At 42.6% G+C, this 22,058-nt stretch overlaps 1 protein-coding gene across 1 annotated transcript; it reads left to right on the forward strand.

Annotated features, from left to right (window-relative positions):
* Positions 1 to 403: 403 nt before the first annotated feature.
* jmjd6 (jumonji domain containing 6, arginine demethylase and lysine hydroxylase) lies at positions 404 to 20,869 on the forward strand. The gene is made up of 7 exons (XM_080723909.1): positions 404 to 545; positions 3,449 to 3,685; positions 4,999 to 5,150; positions 7,749 to 8,035; positions 11,506 to 11,641; positions 13,061 to 13,199; positions 19,927 to 20,869. The coding sequence occupies exons 1-7, from the start codon at positions 417 to 419 to the stop codon at positions 20,065 to 20,067; spliced, it is 1,221 nt and encodes a 406-aa protein (XP_080580035.1). The 5' UTR covers positions 404 to 416; the 3' UTR covers positions 20,068 to 20,869.
* Positions 20,870 to 22,058: the final 1,189 nt, after the last annotated feature.

Here is a 22,058-nt window from a genome sequence, read left to right on the forward strand (position 1 = left end):
CCCAGACCCGCAGCCAATGAGCGTTCCGTGTGTGCTACAGGGGGCGGGGCATCTAGTGGCAGGCGGTAGGTTGACAGCAGAGTTTGGTTGCAGTCGCATTGTTATCGTCTCACTCAGTAAAACAAGCTCCTCCCGAAGCTACACTTTCACCTAGCAGACAGCTTCACAACGTCTCCATATCAAAACATAAAACCCAACACATTCATTAATAAATAGTACTCTAATTGGTCAATTAATTTGCCTTTTGGAGCGGTTACAACCACCAGCTGACGTTACAACAGAACAACAACAACAACGCAGCTAGCCCGGCTAGGCTAATGCGTTTCTCCGTCCACAGAGGCAGATAGCTAAGCTAACAGCTAAAGCTAGCAGCACTCGTAACGTCGTTTTTAATTTTGGGTCGTTGTCTGTGCACTATGAACCATAAGAGCAAGAAGCGGATCAAAGAGGCCAAGCGGAGCGCCAGACCCGAGCTGAAGGACTCCCTAGACTGGACCAAACACGACTACTGTGGCACGTTCGACCTGTCACACCGCACTGTGAAGGTACGAGCACTGTCACTGTGTGTCACATGTTACCATGGCATGCTAGCGTTGGGCTAGCCAGCCTGCCAGCCTCACGTTGAGTTACTGTTGAGTGCAGCTGGTCACGTAGGCCACTGTTTCCCTTCACAAGCAGTGGGTCGGGATCCTTCTGTGGATCACGACTCGAGTAAAAATCCCAAGTTCTGTTTCTACGAAAAAAAGAATGAAAAAAAAAAGCTTTAAAACCTTTAAATAAGAAATGTGAAATATGTCACTTTATTTATTTTTTAGAAAGGTTACATAATTAACATTTCTGTGTTATATTTAACGCTTTTATGCATATTCAAACAGACAAGCAAACGTATCTAAGAAATTCCACGAATAAAATATAATAATTAAGAAGTAGTAAAACATATCACTAGTTTGTGTCATGATGTAGGCAGCACCGAGGGACACCCTCTTTTCGTCCAGTCTAAGACCAATTATATTAATATGTAATGCTTTCATACTTGATTTGCATGATCAAATAAACAAACAAACAAACACATGTATGGTTGCATATTGGTGTAACTGAAAATGTTGCCCAACTTGCATTGTAAGTTATGGGTTAGCTCGGTTTATTTCTAAAGCTTGAATCATTTTCCAAACTGATGGACTATCTAAAGTACCTGTCATGCACGGCTTATACTATCATTTCAAACTAAAGTTACCTGGATCTGTGTTCATATTTAATTTCTTGGCTTGTTCATTACCACGTTTGCCCGTCTTTCAGGGGTTCGGTCAGATTACTTGAAATGTGGGCTAGTCAGTTACTGATTGAATATTTAATCAAACTTCCTTGACAATCTCAACTATAATGTCAGAATGCAAATGTAATCTGGTCTGATTATTATATAATAATTATTTATTTTCCATAGAACTAATCCAGATATATATTATTGTAGTCAGTCTGTCTGTTTTATCTATCTTATCTATCTTATTTCTTTTGCATAGCACATGTTTTATAGGACAATAGTGGTGAGATAAGAGGAGATGATTTGGGTAAATTATGTTTCCTTTACAAGGTTGCAACATCATTAAAATAATGTCACAAATATTTGAAACTTCCATACTGAATTTTACACATCTATCATATTTGAGAGCTTGATGTATTTCCCAAATGTAGTTCATGCAACAACTGTCGTATTCTATTAACTCATCTCAGGCATTATTTGGTGGCTAAATATTTCATAATTCAGTTTCCACCACAAAAAAAGTACATAGTTTGATTATTTGTTTCAAGGGTGAACCGTCAACCTGTAGTAGTAAAATACATGTTTACATAATCCAATAGTTATTTATTGAGGTGTGGGAGCCGATTCATTTAGGCTGCTTTAGGGCCTGTTTCTACTTTGAGGTGGGTGGGGCTAAGACTAACCTTTGCTCTTATAGTCAAGAGAAATGCCATACGATGTCATTACTTAATATGTCATTATTTCATGCCCTTTGGTATCTTCCCTGAAAACAAACAACTGTATCACCTTACCAGCCTTGTTGCTCAATATAGGAATGCCTCTTTCAGAGAGAGAGAGAGAGAGAGAGAGACGCCTGTGAGCTTTATATTAAGCCTAATTTATACTTTGTGGCGAACTGGTGTTCTAGCGCTGAAAATAGCCAAGCTACATTCTACAAGCTGCCGTGAGCCTGTAGTCACCATTGCATGACAGAGTATGAATCAGGCTTTTATCTATTCCAGTGGTTTTCAACAAGTGGTCCATGGACCACCAGTGGTCCTTGAGGGGGTTCCAGGTGCTCCCCAACTAACAGTTGGTAACCAAATGGAAACCCTAGAGAGGGTAAAATTAAACCATTTTACACTCTCAAGAGTTAAATTACACCTACACTGAAATTACAAGATGTTTACACAAGTTAGAGAATGTATAATTAAGGATTGTTATTTTGATCAACATTTTCCTGTTATCTCTCATATGGCAACAGAGTCTTATGCACACCTAATCAAAGCTTAGCGATGGGTGCGTAGGCGGGGGTCAACATCATTTCAAACATGTACAAAATGTACATAGGACCCTCACACCATCTTCAACTTGCCAAAAAAACTCTTTTTAGGCCTGATGCCTGAAGAAGGTCTTTGACCGAAACGCTGCATTCCTAATAAATAAAATCTAAATCGTTTTTTCTTTCTTTTGGCAAATTGAAGATGGAGTGCGGGTCCTATGCTCATTTTGTGCATGTTTGAAATCTCTCATATGACACCACAATCAATACAGCATGGAATTTTTTGCGTCTGAGAGGCTAAATCTCAACAAATGGTGGTCCGTGGCTGAAATGCGGAATAAATGGGGGCCGGTGGCGCAGTGGTTAGCGCTTCGCCTCACAGCTAGAAGGTCCTGGGTTCGATTCCCGCCGGGGGACGCTGTGGGTGCTGCTGGGGGCGTGTTTCTCCCTCCGCGTCATCAGTGCCCACACCCTAGGTGGGGTCGGCGATAGGGCCTTTCTGTGTGGAGTTTGCATGTTCTCCCCGTGTCTCCTAGGGTTGATACCCTCACAAAAACATGCAGTAATCCTGGTCTCAATAATGCCTCCCTCCCCCTGGCCAGCCGGGGCGCCTGATGGAGGGGAAAGGAACTGGTTGAATAACGTGTTCCTTCCACACGCTACGTCCATCCCGGGGAAATCCCCCCTGTCAGGTGAAAAGAAACATCTTAGACTACTCATGCATTGAAGGAAGCATGAGGTCAGTCCGTTGTCTCCCCAGGCGTGGCAGAGGGAGAGCAGAGCCCAGGATTACATAGGCAATTGGTGAAAAATGGGTTGCAAAATCGTGGGATAAAAATTATTTAAAAAAAAAAGAAATGCGGAGTAAATGATGGTCCTTGATGTGAAAGAAAGGTTGAAAACCACTGATCTATTTTGTGTTGTGTCAGGACAACGTGGAGCGCGCCGACTCGTTGCGCCTCAGCCCCGAGGAGTTCATCGAGCGCTTCGAGAAGCCCTACAAGCCTGTGGTGCTCCTCAACTGCCAGGACAGCTGGCCGGCCCGCGAGAAATGGACGGTGGAGCGCCTCAAGCGCAAGTACCGCAACCAGAAGTTCAAGTGCGGCGAGGACAACGACGGCTACTCTGTGAAGATGAAGATGAAGTATTACATGGAGTATCTGGAGGTAGGGATTTGGACGACGTGAACGTTTCATGTCACGGTTATTGTGACCAAAGAAATAGCGATTTACCATATTATCGCGATAATCAAAATATCCCCCAACGTCCATTATCCTGGAGAACATTTGCCAAAAAATTGCAGATGTGAGCTTGTAGTTCAGCTATTTTTTGGCAAAGAGATTTGGTAGAGAGTGAAAAACACTCTTTCTTGAGGCGTTGTGAGCTTGTAGATCGGCTATTTAAGTGCGTTATTTCCATCCGTTTTACCAATGAGTGTTTAAATGGTACAGGATATGCAGCTCGGCAAATAAAAGGTGAATTGATCCCAGTGCATGACGGAAGATAAGTTTCCCCAGCATAACACAGCAGCCCTCCTAGCTTAGAGCGGAGCCCATAAGCCTATCGCTCTTTTACAAAAGTGATTTATTTTTCATGAATGTGTTACTAGTTGTCATTACAAACACATCCATGCCTTGGTTGTCCCACACAAGCTGCCACAGTCTCATAAATCATGTTTTGGGGTGAGCATTCAGCACAACTGCCAATCAAAGTGACTGTACTGGCCAATCACAGCAAGTCTTTTCTGGCACTTGCAAAACACATAACAGCATAACATCTGTTTAGCAGAGTGTGGCGGCTTGTGTGGGACAACGGTGGTATGGATGTGTTTGTAATGACAAATAATAAGAGATTTTTAAAAGAAGGGGCATATCTACCTAACGGGCCCATTGACAGTCTTTTGGGATCTATATAAGTGGGAAAATGTTATTTAGGGAGGAGTTGTCCTAAATTTCCACAATATGATAATTCTGTTTTTTATCACGATAAACCAGTGGTTCTCAACCTGTGGGGGGTCCCCAAATTATTTTGGGGGGTCCCCAGATGATTAACTAAATGTGCAACATTGTTTTCTCACCCAACAGTAAACAAACCAACATAAAGTTTAAGTGTATATAGGGTATCTGCACATTTCCAAAGTGACAATTTAAGGAATTTTTAATACCTATAAAATGACAAATTAAACATTGGCCAAATTGTCAAATATTAGAGGCAGCAATTGTGAAAATAGCAGATCACAACGCCTCACAACGCCTCGTGCTGTGAGGCGTTGTGACCATGTAGATCTGCTATTTTCACTAGTACCGTGTTATACAAAATGTAATGCCTCAACTCTTAGTGCTCGTCAGGGTGGGGGGTCCCCAGTTAAATTGTGATTAATTTGGGGGCCACTGCTTTAAATCTCCACAATATGATTATTGTGAGTGTTTTTTATCACGATAAACGATAATAACGATTATGGTCTCATCCCTACCTGGAGGCCACGCGGGACGACAGTCCCCTCTACATCTTTGACAGCAGCTACGGCGAGCACGCCAAGCGACGCAAGCTGCTGGAGGACTACACGGTGCCCGTGTTCTTCAGAGACGACCTGTTCCAGTTCGCCGGGGAGAAGCGCAGGCCCCCTTACAGGTCAGAGACACTCCTACTGTCACTATGTGTGACAATGTTTTACTTAATACTGCAATATAGAAATTAGGGATGTGCGCGATTATTCGATTATCCGACTACACGGGGCTGATCCCACTATTCGGTTTGTAAATAAAATTCGTTTAATCTATTAAATATATTTTGAATTGTTGAGATATGAACTTTATTCAAAATGTGCATCTTGCACCCATATTAATGTCATTTCTTTATAATAAAAGTTTACTTTAATAAGTAAAATAAGCAACTTAAGAATTACCATGGGTGATTTGCGGAGCCTGACTGTCACACTGGTATAAGTGGTCACGATGACCCAGAGCGGGTGCACCACGCTGACAGCAGCATTCAGCGGCAGCGGCAGCTGTCTGTCTGTCTGTCTGTCTTTCTGCTGCTTAAACATGAGTATAGGCCTACATTGAGTGATTGAGAAGCTGCAGCATCATTCATCATTCATTACTGTTAAAACTTGCTACGATGTAAAGTTTGTCTGAGTGCTTTGATGGAGAAATCAAATCCAATAAAGGCAACTGGATGTGAATCACCGTTAACTCGGCTCGTTACCTCGGCTCCAGTAGGCTATTGCCTGCTGCATCAGTGTGATCCGCTCATCTGAAGAATAATCCATTTTGAGGTGAGAACATGGAGAAAGTAGTCTCAATCATAAGTTGGCTGCGAATGCCATAAATAATTGTTTAACGTAACAGAGATGAACAGGTCGCTTCACCAGACGAGGCCAGTCAGTCCAGCTGCGGTGCGCTGAGCTGCTGCGCTGTTAATTGGTAATTGACCTACTTAGGGTTACGTCTCTCACTCACTGCCACTGGTGATGTAATAAATTATTTTGGAGCAGATTCCAATAGTAGACCTATAAACATTATTAAAAGGCTTTCATATACTCTTGATATCTTGTTCAAATGAGGTTTAGCCTAATAGATTGAAATGTGCAAAATTTTGGCTATTTTCTGCGTGTTAATGTCAATAAATAAATTCATCAATTAATTTTCGTTTATCCGAATATTCGGTTACAAAATTGTCGTGTACACGTCAGTGAAATTAGTCGCTAGGAACATCCCTAATAGAAATACTTTTTAAGTAAACGTATGGAATTGAAAATGTACTACAAAATGTACTTAAAATACCAAAAGTAAAAAGTACTCATTATGCAGAATGCCCCATTTCATGTTTTCAATAAAAATTGTTTGAAAATAGCAGATCTACAAGCTTTGTATATGGGCTATTTTCAAATGGCCAAAATGTATATAGGTTTGAAGTGGTTAATGTGTGTTTTCGTAATAATCAATATACAAAATAACTAAAGTTCTCAAATAAATCCTTTTTTTTTTTTAAGATTTGTTTTTTGACTTTTTATGCCTTTATTTGATAGGACAGTAGACTGACAGGAAATGGGAGAGAGATGGGGAATGACATGTGGCAAAGGTCGTCCGGATCGGGAATCGAACCGGCGACGCCAGCAGGCATCATAGCCTAGTATGTGGTATGCGCCTTGAACCACTAGGCCAGCGGGTGCCCCAATAATTGCTCTTCCTTGCGTTAGCATGGAGTCTGTTCTCTAGAGACTAGACTCATAATTGGCTAGTATTAGTCCCCTTTACAATTTACTATTTACTATTTTTACTTACTATTTACTATTTACTATTACTATTTACTATTACTATTTACTACTATTTTATTATTATCGGCTGCAACCGCTAGAGGTGGCTTGAAGCAAGTCAAACCTACGTTCATGGGTAACTATCTGCTCCATCTGTCACTGGAGTTACTGAACTTGCTATAAGGATGTTGTCCCCTTAATGTTTTATTGTACTGTTTTGTACTGTACTGTATTGTATGTATTGATTGTTTTGTATGGATAGCCATACCTTCACTTTTGTACAGCCTGCCCAGGGACTACAGATGAAAATTAGCTCATGGCTAAATCTGGCTCATTTACATTGATGTGAAAACTGACATGTTGATTAATGTGCTTTGTCCCTGACAAATAAATAAATAAATAAAAGCGGAGTGACAAAGTTCATAGAACGTAGTAGGAGCGCTCTGGCTGGTGTATCAAAATGTGGAGCTTTTGTCTGCCTCGCTCTCCCTCCCCGACCGCGTCCAAGGGTGTATCACATTAACGACGAGTAGTGTATTTTGTGTTGTGTTTTATTGTCAATCTTGACAAAATCACCGCACACGAGGCGACGCTGCCATTAACAAGCGAGCTTTCGTGTCAAGCATGCATGCACAGGCAGGAGGTAAACAAAACACAACCCGTCAGCGCGCACTGCTATGATCAGACCAGTCCAGCAGTGTTTCTCAAACAGTAGTCCGCGGACCTGACTAGCGCCTGTGATGCATGCATGCACAACACAGACGTGCACTCGTCTCCGACACAGACACACACACCGGTCCTCTCACATTTGGAAAACATTTAACGCTTATAACGTTTTTGAACAAGCGATTAAAACATTTTTTGGGGGAAAACGATTTTTCGACTCTTTTTGAGTCGCGGTGAGCATGAGTCGATTTTCACTAAATGTACTTTACTTTGTTACTTTACACCAATGTGTTTTTCTAACGCAGGTGGTTTGTGATGGGCCCGTCTCGCTCCGGGACGGGCATCCACATCGACCCGCTGGGCACGAGTGCCTGGAACGCCCTGGTGCAGGGCCACAAGCGCTGGTGTCTGTTCCCCACGCACACGCCCCGCGAGCTCATCAAGGTGACGCGGGACGACGGGGGCAACCAGCAGGACGAGGCCATCACCTGGTTCAACGTGGTGTACCCGCGCACGCAGCAGCCCACCTGGCCCGCCGAGTTCAAACCCATGGAGATCCTCCAGAGGCCCGGAGAGACCGTCTTTGTCCCCGGTCAGTCATATTCAGTGGTGGAAAAAGTACTCATATTCCTTACTTAAAGGAGAGTTTCCGGGTAAAATCGACCCCCATATCTCTTTAAATGTCTTCTTACAGGCTTGCAAGATGGTCCAGACACCCCATAGTCCCAAAGAAGCATTATATTCCATTTTTGATTGCAGCTTCTACCCGACCATGGCTCCATAATGGACCACGTTCATTCAATCTCTAATCCGGTTATTTTTCTCGCTTCAAAGTCCATTTTGTATGGTATCAGTTCCCCGTACTCTATATAATTCATCCTAGCATTAGCTTCTCCAGGGCGCAGCCATTTTTGTTGTCAAAAAGCTTCTCTTTTCGACCCTCGTTCAGCTTGAAATCCCGCCGTCGCTCGCGGGACAACAGTAACCTGTAGAAAGCAGGGGCACGGGAACGCGCCTCCTGTTGTCCCGCAAGAGACGGCAGGATTTCAAGCTGAACGAGAGTCGAAAAGACATTTTAAAAACATTTTACAACCGGTGTTGATTTCAACAGCTCATTTCGGTCTAGTTTTAGTCATAACGAAAAAACATCGCATGGATGCACCTGGGGCGTATCTTCAGTGATGTAGCCAAAGGCCATAGGGGTTTCGGGTCTCGCAACATCATACCCCTCACTCAGGTGACCCAGCCAGGGTGATCAAGTCCCGACTTCATGTTCCAGTAGCAACCCACAGTCAGTCCCATTAGGGAAAGACAGGGCCACACTCCACTGCTCCAGAACTACTCTGCCGAGACTGGGAGAGGTAATCTGGCCCATGTGGGTTGACTCCTGGCCGGGCTCGTCCTATGTCTCACCAGGATCACTCCTGCTCTCACCAGGTCCAGGACCTGTGCATGGCACCAGACTCACAGTAAGGGAAGCCAGGTTGAAAGGTGCTAAGCCACATTGTTTGTGCGTCAACACAACAAGTAAAGACCAAAATGTCTGGGGCTGCTTTCTTTCCCGTAAACAGCTACAGTACTGCCGCCTGGCACCGCTACTGTTTAGACAGGCAAATGGCCACAGACAGAGAAGTGTGGCTGGTACTTCAGCGCGTCATGACAACACGGAGTGTGATGGCGATGCATGTGACCTAGATTCTTTTAATTCTCCCTGGCTGTGAGATGGCAACTAGATTGGATTAAACGCTCAGCTGTTTTTGGCTGGAGGCCCAGGATTTGAGCCTCTATTTTGTTGATGATGACGGACGTGACGAAAGCACACACGGCCCTGCATGGACCTCACTGCTTGGTAGCATCTGTTGGACTGGCTGTTGGGACTCCTGGAAAGGCCTGTCGTGCATCCAAATATCGAGAATATTACCTCCCTTTATAAAGAACCCAGGAAGAACTCCCACACTCTAGAGCAGGGGTTCCCAAACCTTTTTGTCTCAGGGCACCCCATGAATATTTTTTTAATCCGAGGCACCCCTACATTATAATCTTCACTCCCAGCACCCTATATTTATAGCATATCGTCGTTGTCGGATGGAAACCTTGTATGTCCAAAACTGTTCGTTTTGTATTTATCATCTATAGAATGTACTAAACTAGTGATAACAGCCGATCTACAAGCACAAAACGCCTCGCATCGCGAGGCGTTGTGTGCTTGTAGATCGGCTGTTTTCACTAGTTTTGTGCGACAGTATTGTATGATGAAGCAGGGCTTTGCTTTACCAAAAGACGTACACATTTGAAACTTGGAGTTACAAGGTTTCTGCCCTAGAGTGACGATATTTTAGTGATTATGTTGCGAGGAAAACGTTTGAGATAAGAGCCATTTTGGTTAGAACTGGCTGAAAATAACTTTGTACGTTTAAAATTATTGTAAATATTTTTTCAATTGTCCAAATAAATTCCAGATATTATCAAATTATCTTTCTGCACCCCTGATCTTTTTACACTCTCTCCTTGTTATAGACCCTTAAGGAAGGGTCCATTTGGAACCTAATAATCAATCATTTAGCTGGGGACCACCTGGAAAACCCCTCAAGATACCCTGGAGGTCCCTAGACCTAACTTTGAGAACCAGTTCTGTAGGTGACGACAAAGAAGTTGTTGGCTGCAAATGAACTTCCGCACCATAAACACAAATTATCACCATAATCAAAATGGCTAATAAAAAGCAACATTTCAGTTGTCATGACTTAAATGATAACTATGTGCTAGGGATATGAGCATTTCATGTCACGATTATTGTGCGATTTATGATATCGCGATAATCAAAATATCGCCAACATCCATTATCCTGGGGCGGAACATTTGCCAAAAAATAGCAGATCGGCTATTTTTTGGCAAAGAGATTTCGTAGAAATAGACTGTATCAAGTATCAATGTCCGTTTTAGCAATTATAGAGCGTTTAACTCATCTGCTGCCATTTAACAATACCTTCGTACTCCCACCTGCCATAAGTCTCCATAGACTTCCATGTAATTCATAGTGCACGGATCATGCACACCCATGCCTAGATCATGCACCACGTGTGTCCACATTGCTCACAGCTTTCAAACAAAAAAATCCGAATGGAAATCCGTTCAGGCATTCATGAGATAACAGCCATTATGTTTTCCTAAAATGTAAACAAAGATGGCTGCCATGCTTGAAAGATGGGGTTGCTATGGGGGTTAAACATGCGATTTCGCGATTGCTATCATGCCTACAACATTTTTTGGGGTCAAAATTCTTTTTTTTTTTTTTTTAAAGAAAATTGATTTTTTTTTTTTTTTTTAATTTTCGGGATTTACGGGCTTGGCAGGGAGGTACAATGGGATTTTTACTGGATTTTCGGGCTTGGCAGCAAATGAGTTAATTGGTACCGGAAATGCAGCTCAACAGATAAAAGGTGAATTGATCCCAGTTCATGACGAAGGATAATGTCATGATACATTTTTCACAATAGAGGGTATGCGCGTGACATCACTGTTGCTGGAAGTTATGTGGGAACATGCCTACTGAGTGGCAAAACACTCATTTCTGCTATTGACAGCCCATACATCCAAACAGAAAAGTCCTATCTGATTGTATTAAACAAAGTTAACTCACCAACATTGCGGCTGTACTGAAAGCTTGAATTATCCTCTTTCTATCTGCAACGTTTTTGTTTCATAAAAATCCACCATAGGCATGTTATGAGCTACTTTCTGTCAAGACATTCTGTGCAGGTTTTTATTTTTCCAAGTGTCAGAGTTTGGAAGCACTTGTTTTCAACAACACAACATCCTGCTGCCTCCTGCATTATGTGCAATTTAGAAACAGGTGGTATGCAGGGCTGTTGAGTAATTTGTAACTAGCACTTCCAAACTCCAATGTTCCATGCTGCTCAATGTTTTGCCACTCAGTCTAGATTAGGGGGGCGGGTCCCAGTGGACGTGCATACCCTCTATATGATTATTGTGAGTGTTATCTTATCACGATAAACGACAATAACGATGTATCGTCCCATCCCTACTATGTGCTTTGATCAGGTGGCTGGTGGCACGTGGTGCTCAACCTGGACACGACCATCGCCATCACCCAGAACTTCGCCAGCACCACCAACTTCCCCATCGTGTGGCACAAGACGGTCCGGGGCCGACCCAAGCTGTCCAGAAAATGGTATCGGTAGGTGTCCCAACCAGCGTTAATTTAACCCATTCAGAAACGGGCACACATTATCGTGTAATTATTATTTTATGCTTTAACTATTGAAAAATAGCAGATATACAAGCTCACAGCGCGGCACCGAGTGCCGCGCTGCGAGCTTGTAGATCTGCTATTTTTGAAATAATCGTGAAAATTAGAATTTTGACCCGATTCTGTAAGTGTCTTTTGAATCCTTCTAAGGTTTTTGGAAAAACCCTATTTTTCTATGTCAGCAATCTGGCCAGCCATCGTCAAAGAAAAGGTCCTTTTCACTTAACTGGAGCTCAGTTAGTCTGTTTTTGAGAGACTACTATGTCAGTGGTTCTCAAACCTTTTCATGTGAAGGACCCCCAAACTGATATTTATTTGGCCACAGACCAGCATCTCAAAAATATTTAGTTCCAGGGACCCCCCAGAAGCAAAATTTGAGTTATAAACGTTCGCTTGGAAATTCATATATTCAAAGATTTGCACACATTTTAACGACTTTTTCCAAAAATAGCAGATCTACAAGCTCGCAGCGCGGCACTCGGTGCCGCGCTGTGAGCTTGTATATCTGCTATTTTTCACTGGTTAAGCATTCAATAATTCTAGGCCTTAATCGACTGAAACTATGACGAAAAACGCTCGTCGACTAATTTTTTTTTCACTGAAGAAAACAGTATAAAAACGAAATAAAGACTAAGCTACGATGTCCAAAACTAAGACTAAAAACGGACAATTCTGTCAAATAAAAACTAGACTAAAATGTTAGGGAGGGACTAGTGGAGAAGAGATCCAGTAGAACTAAAAGGCAAGTCATTTTATGCTTGGTTGTGCTCGGGTGTTGCACTCTGTAAATAGCAGATCTACAAGCTCACTGAGCTTGTAGATCATTAACAAAAACAACTTTTGAATATTTCACTGCATGCACCATAAACCTAAAATATATGAAAGTTTAAAAACAAAAATTACATTACAGAAGAAAATGAACTTTTACACAATATTCTAATTTTATGAGAAGGATCTGTAATTGTCAATCGTCAATTATTTGTATGACACTAATCGTCTCCAGAAATTCCTAATCTTGACAGCCCTAATTTAGTTGTTTGGCTTTGTAAACAAAAGGTGCACAGGAGATAACCTAAAACAATTTGATAACTTTATTCTTTATATGAATAGCGGAAATAGCCGATATACAAGCTAAAAACGCGTCGCAGTGTGTCACGTTTTGAGCTTGCAGGTCGAGCTACTTTTTTCAAAATGTTTCAACGATGATGACGACTGACAATTAGGACGATTACGGTCTGCAAAAAAAGATGATCTCAAATAATTGATCATTGATTAGGCCATTATGTAACAACTACACGGTCTCTGATGTCTGCACCCCGTGCTGCTGTGCTCCCTGCGTCCTCCCAGCATCCTGAAGACGGAGAGGCCTGAGCTGGCGGTGCTGGCTGACAAGGTGGACCTGCAGGAGTCCACCGGCATCGCGTCCGACAGCTCCAGTGACTCTTCATCGTCCTCTTCGTCCAGCTCATCAGACTCTGACTCGGATGTATGTATACACATCACGCACGCACGCACGCACGCACACACACACACACACACACACACACACACACACACACACACACACACACAGTTGTAGGTCTATACTGTATATATTGGCATACAAAAAAGTATAATAGGTCCCATTAAGACCGGAAAAAGTCTTCTAAATCCTAAGTTTTCTGAAAAACGTATGTTTCTACATCAGTGGTGCTCAAACCTTTTCATGTCAAGGACCCCTAGAATTACATGTATTTGACCGCAGAATATTTTGTTCCAGGAACCCTGAGAAAGAAAGATTTGAGTTACAAACATTCACTTTAAAAACTATCCACAACTTTCCAACATCCCATCGTGCATTGCGCAGAATGTGCAGGCAGCTTCCGACGCCGCAGCCGAGAGTGATCTACAAGCTCACAACGGTTGCATCTGCGACGCGACGTGAGCTTGTATGTCTGCTGTTAACCGGAAGTGTCCCGCAAATAATCACAGGTGGATATATATGTTACCGGATGTTTGGGTAACGCAGGACGTTCTATGTAAGAGCGCTTGTTTTGTCGTTCACCACACACCAATCACCACCAGGTGGCGACGCCAGCCATTCACTAGTGAAGGCGCTGACGTCACTCGTGTGCGACTCTATTTGCGACTTTATTTACTAGCCTAGCCTAGCCTAGCCTAGCCTAGCTTAGCCATTAGCTCCATTGTAGTCACTTGGACAGGGCGTTTATCGTGGGCTTGCCCAGGCCTTACGGCCTGGGCATAAATATAACGATTGCATTCACCACGGCTTCGTAACTCGCGCGGCGCTCCGCCGGCCGCGCGGCCCTGGCCCGCTCTTCGCGGCCACTCGCACCTGCGGTGCTCGGGGGCGAAGAGCAGGACCAAGGTCCGCTGGCCTGCGCGCCGCTTGCAATGTCGTGGACAATCGAGCGGCTCCGCTCCGCCCCGTGCTGCATGACGAGTGCTACGTTTCTCGACCGTCCTGTTTCTCTATCATCCGGTGACATATATATTCAAAGATTTGCAATCATTTTCAATTTTTTTTTTTTTTTTGAAAATGTTTTTAACCCATTTAGGCCTGAACACATTATGACGCAATATTTTATGCTTTAAATATTAAAAAATAGCAGATATACAAGCTCACAGCGCGGCACCGAGTGCCGCGCTGCGAGCTTGTAGATCTGCTATTTTTGAAAAATCCTGAAAATTTCAATTTTGACCCGATTCTATAAGTGTCTTTTGAATCTCTATGTCAGCAATCTGGCTCGCCATCGTCAAAGAAAAGGTCCTTTTCACTTAACTGGAGCTCAGTTAGTCTGTTCTTGAGAGACTACTATGTCAGTGGTGCTCAAACCTTTTCATGTGAAGGACCCCCAAAATGATATGTATTTGGCCACGGACCCCCATTTCAAAATATCTAGTTCCAGGGACCACCCCAGAAGCAAAATATGAGTTACAAACGTTCGCTCTAAAAATACATATATTCAAAGATTTGCACACATTTTCACGACTTTTTTCAAAAATAGCAGATCTACAAGCTCGCAGCGCGGCACTCGGTGCCGCGCTGTGAGCTTGTATATCTGCTATTTTTTAATATTTAAAGCATAAAATATCGCGTCATAATGTGTTCAGGCCTAAATGGGTTAATAGTTTAAGCATAAAATAACGGTTAAAGTTGTTCAAAGCTATAGTAGTGATACAGATGCAGAAAGCAAAGCTTACAGAGCACTGCCAACCAAGACTGCAGACACAGCAACATGAAGTTGCTGCGTTACTCTGCAATAGCAGCATTAAAATGATGAGCTTGATGGTACAACTACTTCATTAACACGCATGCCAGCCCTTCCAGTGTTATCTGGCTTCTTTTTGGATGTTTCTGTGCTGCCGCACACGTATTGATTGAACAAAAGTCATTCAAACCATTGCTCTACAACTACAAAATAACATTACTGTTCTTTTATTTATTTATTATTTCAGTCATGATTAGGGATGGAACGATACGCGGTATTATCGTTTATTGTGATTAAAAAACACTCACGATAATCCTATTGTGGAGATTTACTTTATTGTGAAATTGTCCTCTGTCATGCACTGGGATCAATTCACCTTTTATCTGCCGAGCTGCTAGATTTCTAGTGCACGGATCAATTTTTAGTGCACGGATCGTGCACGCCCATGCACCATATATGCACCATATGTGTAGTACTTTTTAACAGCTTTCAAACAAAGAAATCCGCTTGGAAATCCGTTCAGGCATTCATGAGATAGAAGCCTTCAAAGTCAGACAAAACAAACACTGCCACCTTCCTAAATTTCGAGTGCACGGACAATTTTTAGTGCACGGATCGTGCACGCCGATGCCTAGATCATGCACCATATGTGTAGTACTTTTTAACAGCTTTCAAACAAAAAAATCCGCTTGGAAATCCGTTCAGGCATTCATGAGATACAAGCCTTCAAAGTCAGACAAAACAGCCATTTTTGACATTTTGAAAGATGTGTTTGTTATGGGGCTAAACATGCAATTTCGCAATTGCGATCATGACTAATACATTTGAGGCATTTTTAGAAATTTTTTTATAAAAAATTTTTTTGAAATTTTTTTTTTTTTTTTTTTTTTTTTTCAAAATGGCTTCCAACTCGGGAAACTCGGGCTGTGGCAGCCTGGGACTACTGTAATAACTCGTGAAACTCGTGCCTTGGCAGTCAATGAGTTAAACCCTCTATAATTGGTAAAAGGTACTTATAATATACATACTTGATACAGTCTTTTTTTCACACTCTATTCAAATGTCTTTGCCAAAAAATAGCCGATCTACAAGCTCACAACGCGTCACAACGTGATGCGTTGTGAGCTTGTAGATCTGCAATTTTTTGGCAAATGTTCCGCCCCAGGATAATGGATTTTGATTATCGTGATAATATCGTAAATCAATAACGTCCCATCGCTAGTCATGACATAGTCACTCTTCTAAAAAAAAATCTAAAAAAATAAATAAGAAGTTCTCAACATAATATGTTGAGAACTTCTTATTTATTTTTTATATCAATACCTTCAAGGTTGTATATCACAGTTGTAAATTCCAGTGTCGCGACAATCCTATCGTGTATCTCACACAAAACACAAATGGACAAACCAAAGGTGCAAATTTGTCCGAGGCGGACGGGCATAAAGTAATTCTATTTAGCATGTAACACGCATTACGTAACCCATGTTCCATGTGGGAGCCAACATGTGCTTGGCATGTTGCTCCGGGGCCCAATGAAACACGGAGGTCTCCTGTATTGGGTTCCCTGACTCAGCCTTTCTGTCCTGAGTGTAAATGCCGTTGGCATTTCCACTTGACCTCTTTGGCCGCCCAGCCTCCTCCCACTGTACTGTACTGTACTGTACCGTACCGTAGGTTAGATACCAGGTTGGCTCCCGTCCCGGTGAGCTTAATGTCATTACAGCAGCGACAGGTGGGAGCTGGGTGCGGCGTGACACAATAGACCCATGACCCTTGGCCCATATCAGGGCCTGCTTCATCATCATCATCATATAGAGCAGAGGTTGTCAACCTTTTCAGGCAGTGGTCCCCCCAAAATAATCTTATTTGACCTAGGGCATTAACGACTTGTGATTACTGAGTCGACTCGACTCAGTAAAAAGTTGAGTTGAAGTCGACTTTATCGTTTGATGACGTCATCACATCACATACGACCCCTCGATTATTTTTTTAAAGTTTAAGTGTATAGAGAGGGTATCTGCACATTTCTAAACTGCCAATTTAAGGACTTTTAATACCTCTAAAATGACAAATTAAACATTGTCCAAATTGTCAAATATATAGAGGCCGAAATTGTGAAATTAGCCGATCTACATGCGCGTTGAACCATGTGGTATAACATAGAACCATGTTATACCAAATGTAATGTAGCACTGTAATATTGGATCATTCCGTCCTTGACAATAAGCAATCCTACCGTTTGAATGCTGTACAGACGCACGCATGAAGCAAAAATAATGATAGAAAACTAACCCTTTTCAACTTAGACTTTCGACTTTCTCTGGTGGGAGTCAAGTTGTGTATGAAGTCGACTTGTTGGTTTATATTTTGCACAGGATAAGCTACAATTTATTCAGATTTATTTTTGTCATTTTCACTGTAATTCATTGGGCTACTGTCCTGAGCTTGTATATCTGCTATTTTTCCACTGGTTAAAGCATTCAATAATTCTAGGCCTAAATGGGTTTAACTAGCAATCATTTAGCCCGGGGACCCCCTTGGTAGTGGGGGGTGGGGAGACCCCTGGGGGTCCCTACGTAGAGAATACAATGTCCCGTTGGCGGTGGAGGAATGTGAACAGCTGCCTCTGTCTTGGGCAGCATCCGTACAGGAGCTGTCAGCGGGGACATTAGATCTGTATGTACGACGTAGCCCTGGCCCAACGGCTGCTGAGAGGAACGCCATAAACACGTGTCACATTCTATACACGTTGAGCCTTCACCGTTACACATTTAACCCATTTAGGCCTAGAATTATTGAATGCTTTAACCAGTGAAAAATAGCAGATATACAAGCTCACAGCGCGATGCGAGCTTGTAGATCTGCTATTTTTGAAAAAGTCGTGAACATTTTTGCAAATCTTTGAATATGTATTTTCAAAGCGAACGTTTGTAACTCAAATTTTGCTTCTCGGGGGTCCCTGTAACTAGATATTTTGAGATGCGGGTCCGTGGCCAAATACATATCATTTTGGGGGTCCTTGACATGAAAAGGTTTGAGAACCACTGACACAGTCTCTCAAGAACATACTAATTGAGCGTCATTCAAGTGAAAAGGACCTTTTCTTTGACGATGGCTGGCCAGATTGCTGACATAGAAACATAGGTTTTTCAAAAAATCTTAGAAGGATTCAAAAGACCCGATTATAGAATCGGGTCAAAATTCTAATTTTCACGACTTTTCAAAAATAGCAGATCTACAAGCTCGCAGCGCGGCACTCGGTGCTGCGCTGTGAGCTTGTATATCTGCTATTTTTCAATAGTTAAAGCATAAAATAATACACAATAATGTGTACCCGTTCTGAATGGGTTAAATTGACCATTCATTGTCACACGTATAATTGCGATCAACGATTGAATTGTGTTTTCGGCATTTGAAGACTGGAACATATAAAATACACACTTAATTTCTGTTTGCCATTTAGGGTTCATAATCACAAACTGCACAGGGCAGATTACTGACATATTTAATAATTTTATACAAAAAAAAAGAGAGAAAATTGCGGAAATGGCTGATCTACAGGTTTACAACACGTACGTCACGAAGATCTGCTATTTCTGCTATTTTCCAAATTTTTCAACATGGAAACTATTATGACGATTATGCAAAATAATTGAGATTATCTCAAATAATTGCGATTAGACGATTGTGTAACAATTGTGACGGGCCTATATACGCGTTGCTGTCGGGGCAGAATCTCTGTATTTTAACTTTTTGTATTTAACTTGCCATTTGAACTAAATCGAACTTGACCGTTTACTGTTTTTATTTGGGGTCTCAATAGATAGGCAGAGAAAACATGCCTTTAACCCATTTAGGCCTGAACACATTATGACGCAATATTTTATGCTTTAACTATTTTTGAAAAATCGTGAAAATGAGAATGTTGACCCGATTCTATAAGTGTCTTTTGAATCCTTCTAAGATTTTTGGAAAAACTATGTCAGCAATCTGGCCAGCCATCGTCAAAGAAAAGGTCCTTTTCACTTAACTGGAGCTCAGTTAGTCTGTTCTTGAGAGACTACTATGTCAGTGGTTCTCAAACCTTTTCATGTGAAGGACCCCCAAAATGATATTTATCTGGCCACGGACCCCCATTTCAAAATATCTAGTTCCAGGGACCACCCAGAAGCAAAATTTCAGTTACAAACGTTCGCTTTGAAAATACATATATTCAAAGATTTTCACACATTTTCACAACTTTTTTCCAAAAATAGCAGATCTACAAGCTCGCAGAGCGCTGTGAGCTTGTAGATCTGCTATTTTTCACCGGTTAAAGCAGTCAATAATTCTAGGCCTAAATGGGTTAATTAATCCCAGAGGGGATATTCAATTTGTCATAGCAATTCCTTAGTACAGGGGTGGGCAACTTTGATGACGACGAGGGCCACTATATGTCCACCTTCACTCCAGAGGGCCACATAGCATATTGCTACGTCCTACTTTGTTCTAGTATCTCATACAAAAGAAGCAAAAAATAGCAGATCTACAAGCTCAAAACGCATCGCGCTGCGCTGCGTTTTGAGCTTGTAGATCGGCTATTTTTTGCTTCTTTTGAATTGGAATCCTGAAATGTAACATTTTGATTTAATTTCAAACACGTTTAATTATATGCTCATGTTAACTTTATGAACTTGAATACAAATACATTGGACATTAAAAAAAATACATACTACTATACTAGTCATTAAGCTACTAATATAGACTGAAGGAATTAAAAGCAGGTCATGTTTGGAATTGTAACAGCTGAAATCAATAATACATCAGTATTCCAGTATTAACCTGAGGGCCGCATTAAGTAAAGGCGGGGGCAGCATGTGGCCCCCGGGCCGTCAGTTGCCCATGCCTTAGTATGAAGCAGAACAGATAGAAAACTCTTAAAAGAGCCAGGTGGCATTGCTCCCAATGCGCCCACTGTCCGTCTTGAGGTGTTGCGTAACCACCCGTCCCCTCCCTCTGCAGGCGGAGTCGGGGGGCTCGGAGGGCGACGCCATGTCGTCCCACCACCGGAAGAAGCGGCGGACGTGCGCCGCCGCGGCCAACGGCGACGCCATCACCGCGCAGGACGACTGCGTCAGCAAGGAGCGCAGCTCCTCGCGCTGACACCGCCACCACCACCATCACGTCCACATTCCATCCACCGCTCCCCCTCCATGTCCCGCGGGGGAGACTCCACACGCACATGCACGGACGACTAACAACTGGCTTTTTCATTTATATTTATTTCTGTACCCGCCTCCCTCTTCCCCTGAAGGACCCCCCGCGGTGGAACACAACTAGCCTCGCGTAGTAGCCACTAGCCAGACTATATCACTGCGTGGATATATGAGTCTGGTACTTCTATATGGACGTTTCTTTTCCGAGGAGCGGGTCAAAAAGAAAATGTCTCTGGACACAATTGGTTAGACCAGACCAATACCGGGCCCCGATTGGTCACCCCAACTTTTCGGGATGAGGAAATGGATGAGCGGGGCCAGACACCAAATCTGCCACGGGCAATTTCTTTGCACAGGTGGATTGCTCTGTTTCCAGGCTAGCACACACAACTAACCACTCTCTGTCCCGTTAGATCTGTGAGACCACCGCCGGTGCTGCCGTCGGGTAGATGGACAGATGGTTCGGGACGGAACTTAAATAGAAGATGATGATGATAATGGTGGTCTGGGGTGGGATCGAGGGCTCTGTCCTGTAGAGATGCCGCCGCTGTGCGCCCCACGCACACAAAATGGCCTCTGCTGCTGACTGCTGTCGCTTTGGTCTGTCGTCTTTGCCTTATCGTGCGCCACTCGTGTGGTTTTCATCGTCTTAATCCTTTAGGCCTAGAATTTGCGAGCTTGTAGCAGATATACAAGCTCACAGCGCGGCACCGAGTGCCGCGCTGCGAGCTTGTAGATCTGCTATTTTTTGAAAAATCGTGAAAATATGTCTTTGAATATTTTGACCCGATTCTATAAGTGTCTTTTGAATCCTTCTAAGGTTTCTATGACAGTGGTGCTCAAACTTTTTCATGTGAAGGTCCCCCAAAATGATATGTATTTAGCCACGGACCCCCATCTCAAAATATTTAGTTCCAGGGACCACCCTGAAGCAAAATTTGAGTTACCAACTTCGCTTTAAAAATGCATATATTCAAAGATTTGCACACATTTTCACGACTTTTTCAAAAATAGCAGATCTGCAAGCTCGCTTGTATATCTGCTATTTTTCAATAGTTAAAGCATGAAATAATTCTAGGCCTAAATGGCTTACCATTGGGCTGGATGGTGTGCGAAGTAGAGGCACAAATAGCTTTTGAAAATATTCGATCTACAAGCTCACAGCGCACTGCGTCGTGAGCTTATAGGATATTTCCGCTGAAGAGATTCGATGTAGAGGGGGAAACGGGGGGTCCAAGCACCGACCCATTGGGGACCCCAGTCAAGAGGGGTTACGCCTCACTACGTACAGTATATATATGTCCAACGTGACGCGTTGTAAGGTTTTGTATAGATCGACTACCGTTGCTCGTCAAACTATCAATCATTGGTGAATAACCTTGGAGTGTTGTCTGTCATTGGTAGAGGTTGGAACGTATTAGGGCTTAAAGAAGTAGTTCACCCCCAAAAATTATGTTTTTGTATTTGTCGCATTCCTAAGACGAAAAAATTAAAATGTAAAAATTTTAAATTTACCCCATTGATTCTGGATGGGGGACCCAAATGCATTTGGGTCCCCCATCCAGAAGCAATGGGAGTACGGTACATTTATTGTTATCAAATTATTGTCAAGTCTCCATGGTGTGAGTAATCGATAGAAAAAAAGTCATTTTGGGGGTGAGCTACTCCTTTAATAGTCCCATCTTAAATACTGTCCCACAGGGTTTACAGGTTAGTGGTATTAACATGCTGCCTTTTTGTCATAGATGGTAAAGAAATGCCTGCATGTGGAGAGAAGTCTGCATTGTGATAAGTCACTTATATTTCTTACTTCCAGACAATTCTTTTGATAACGTCGTCCATGCTTGAAGTCTGCACTCCTAGAGTGTCACGTAGTCTGTTAAGCCTTAATCAAATTAAGCAGTTAACAGGTTGTCCGCAGACAGACAATTGGCAAAA

Source organism: Nannobrachium achirus (assembly GCF_963921795.1).
Source record: "Nannobrachium achirus genome assembly, chromosome: 4".
Lineage (NCBI taxonomy): Eukaryota > Metazoa > Chordata > Actinopteri > Myctophiformes > Myctophidae > Nannobrachium > Nannobrachium achirus.

Excerpts from the sequence above, each read along its gene's own strand:
- jmjd6 (XM_080723909.1), top strand. The coding sequence starts at position 417 with ATGAACCATAAGAGCAAGAAGCGGATCAAAGAGGCCAAGCGGAGCGCC. Across the intron at positions 3,686-4,998 it reads ATTACATGGAGTATCTGGAG|GCCACGCGGGACGACAGTCC; the intron begins GTAGGGATTTGG and ends CCCTACCTGGAG. Across the intron at positions 8,036-11,505 it reads AGAGACCGTCTTTGTCCCCG|GTGGCTGGTGGCACGTGGTG; the intron begins GTCAGTCATATT and ends TGCTTTGATCAG.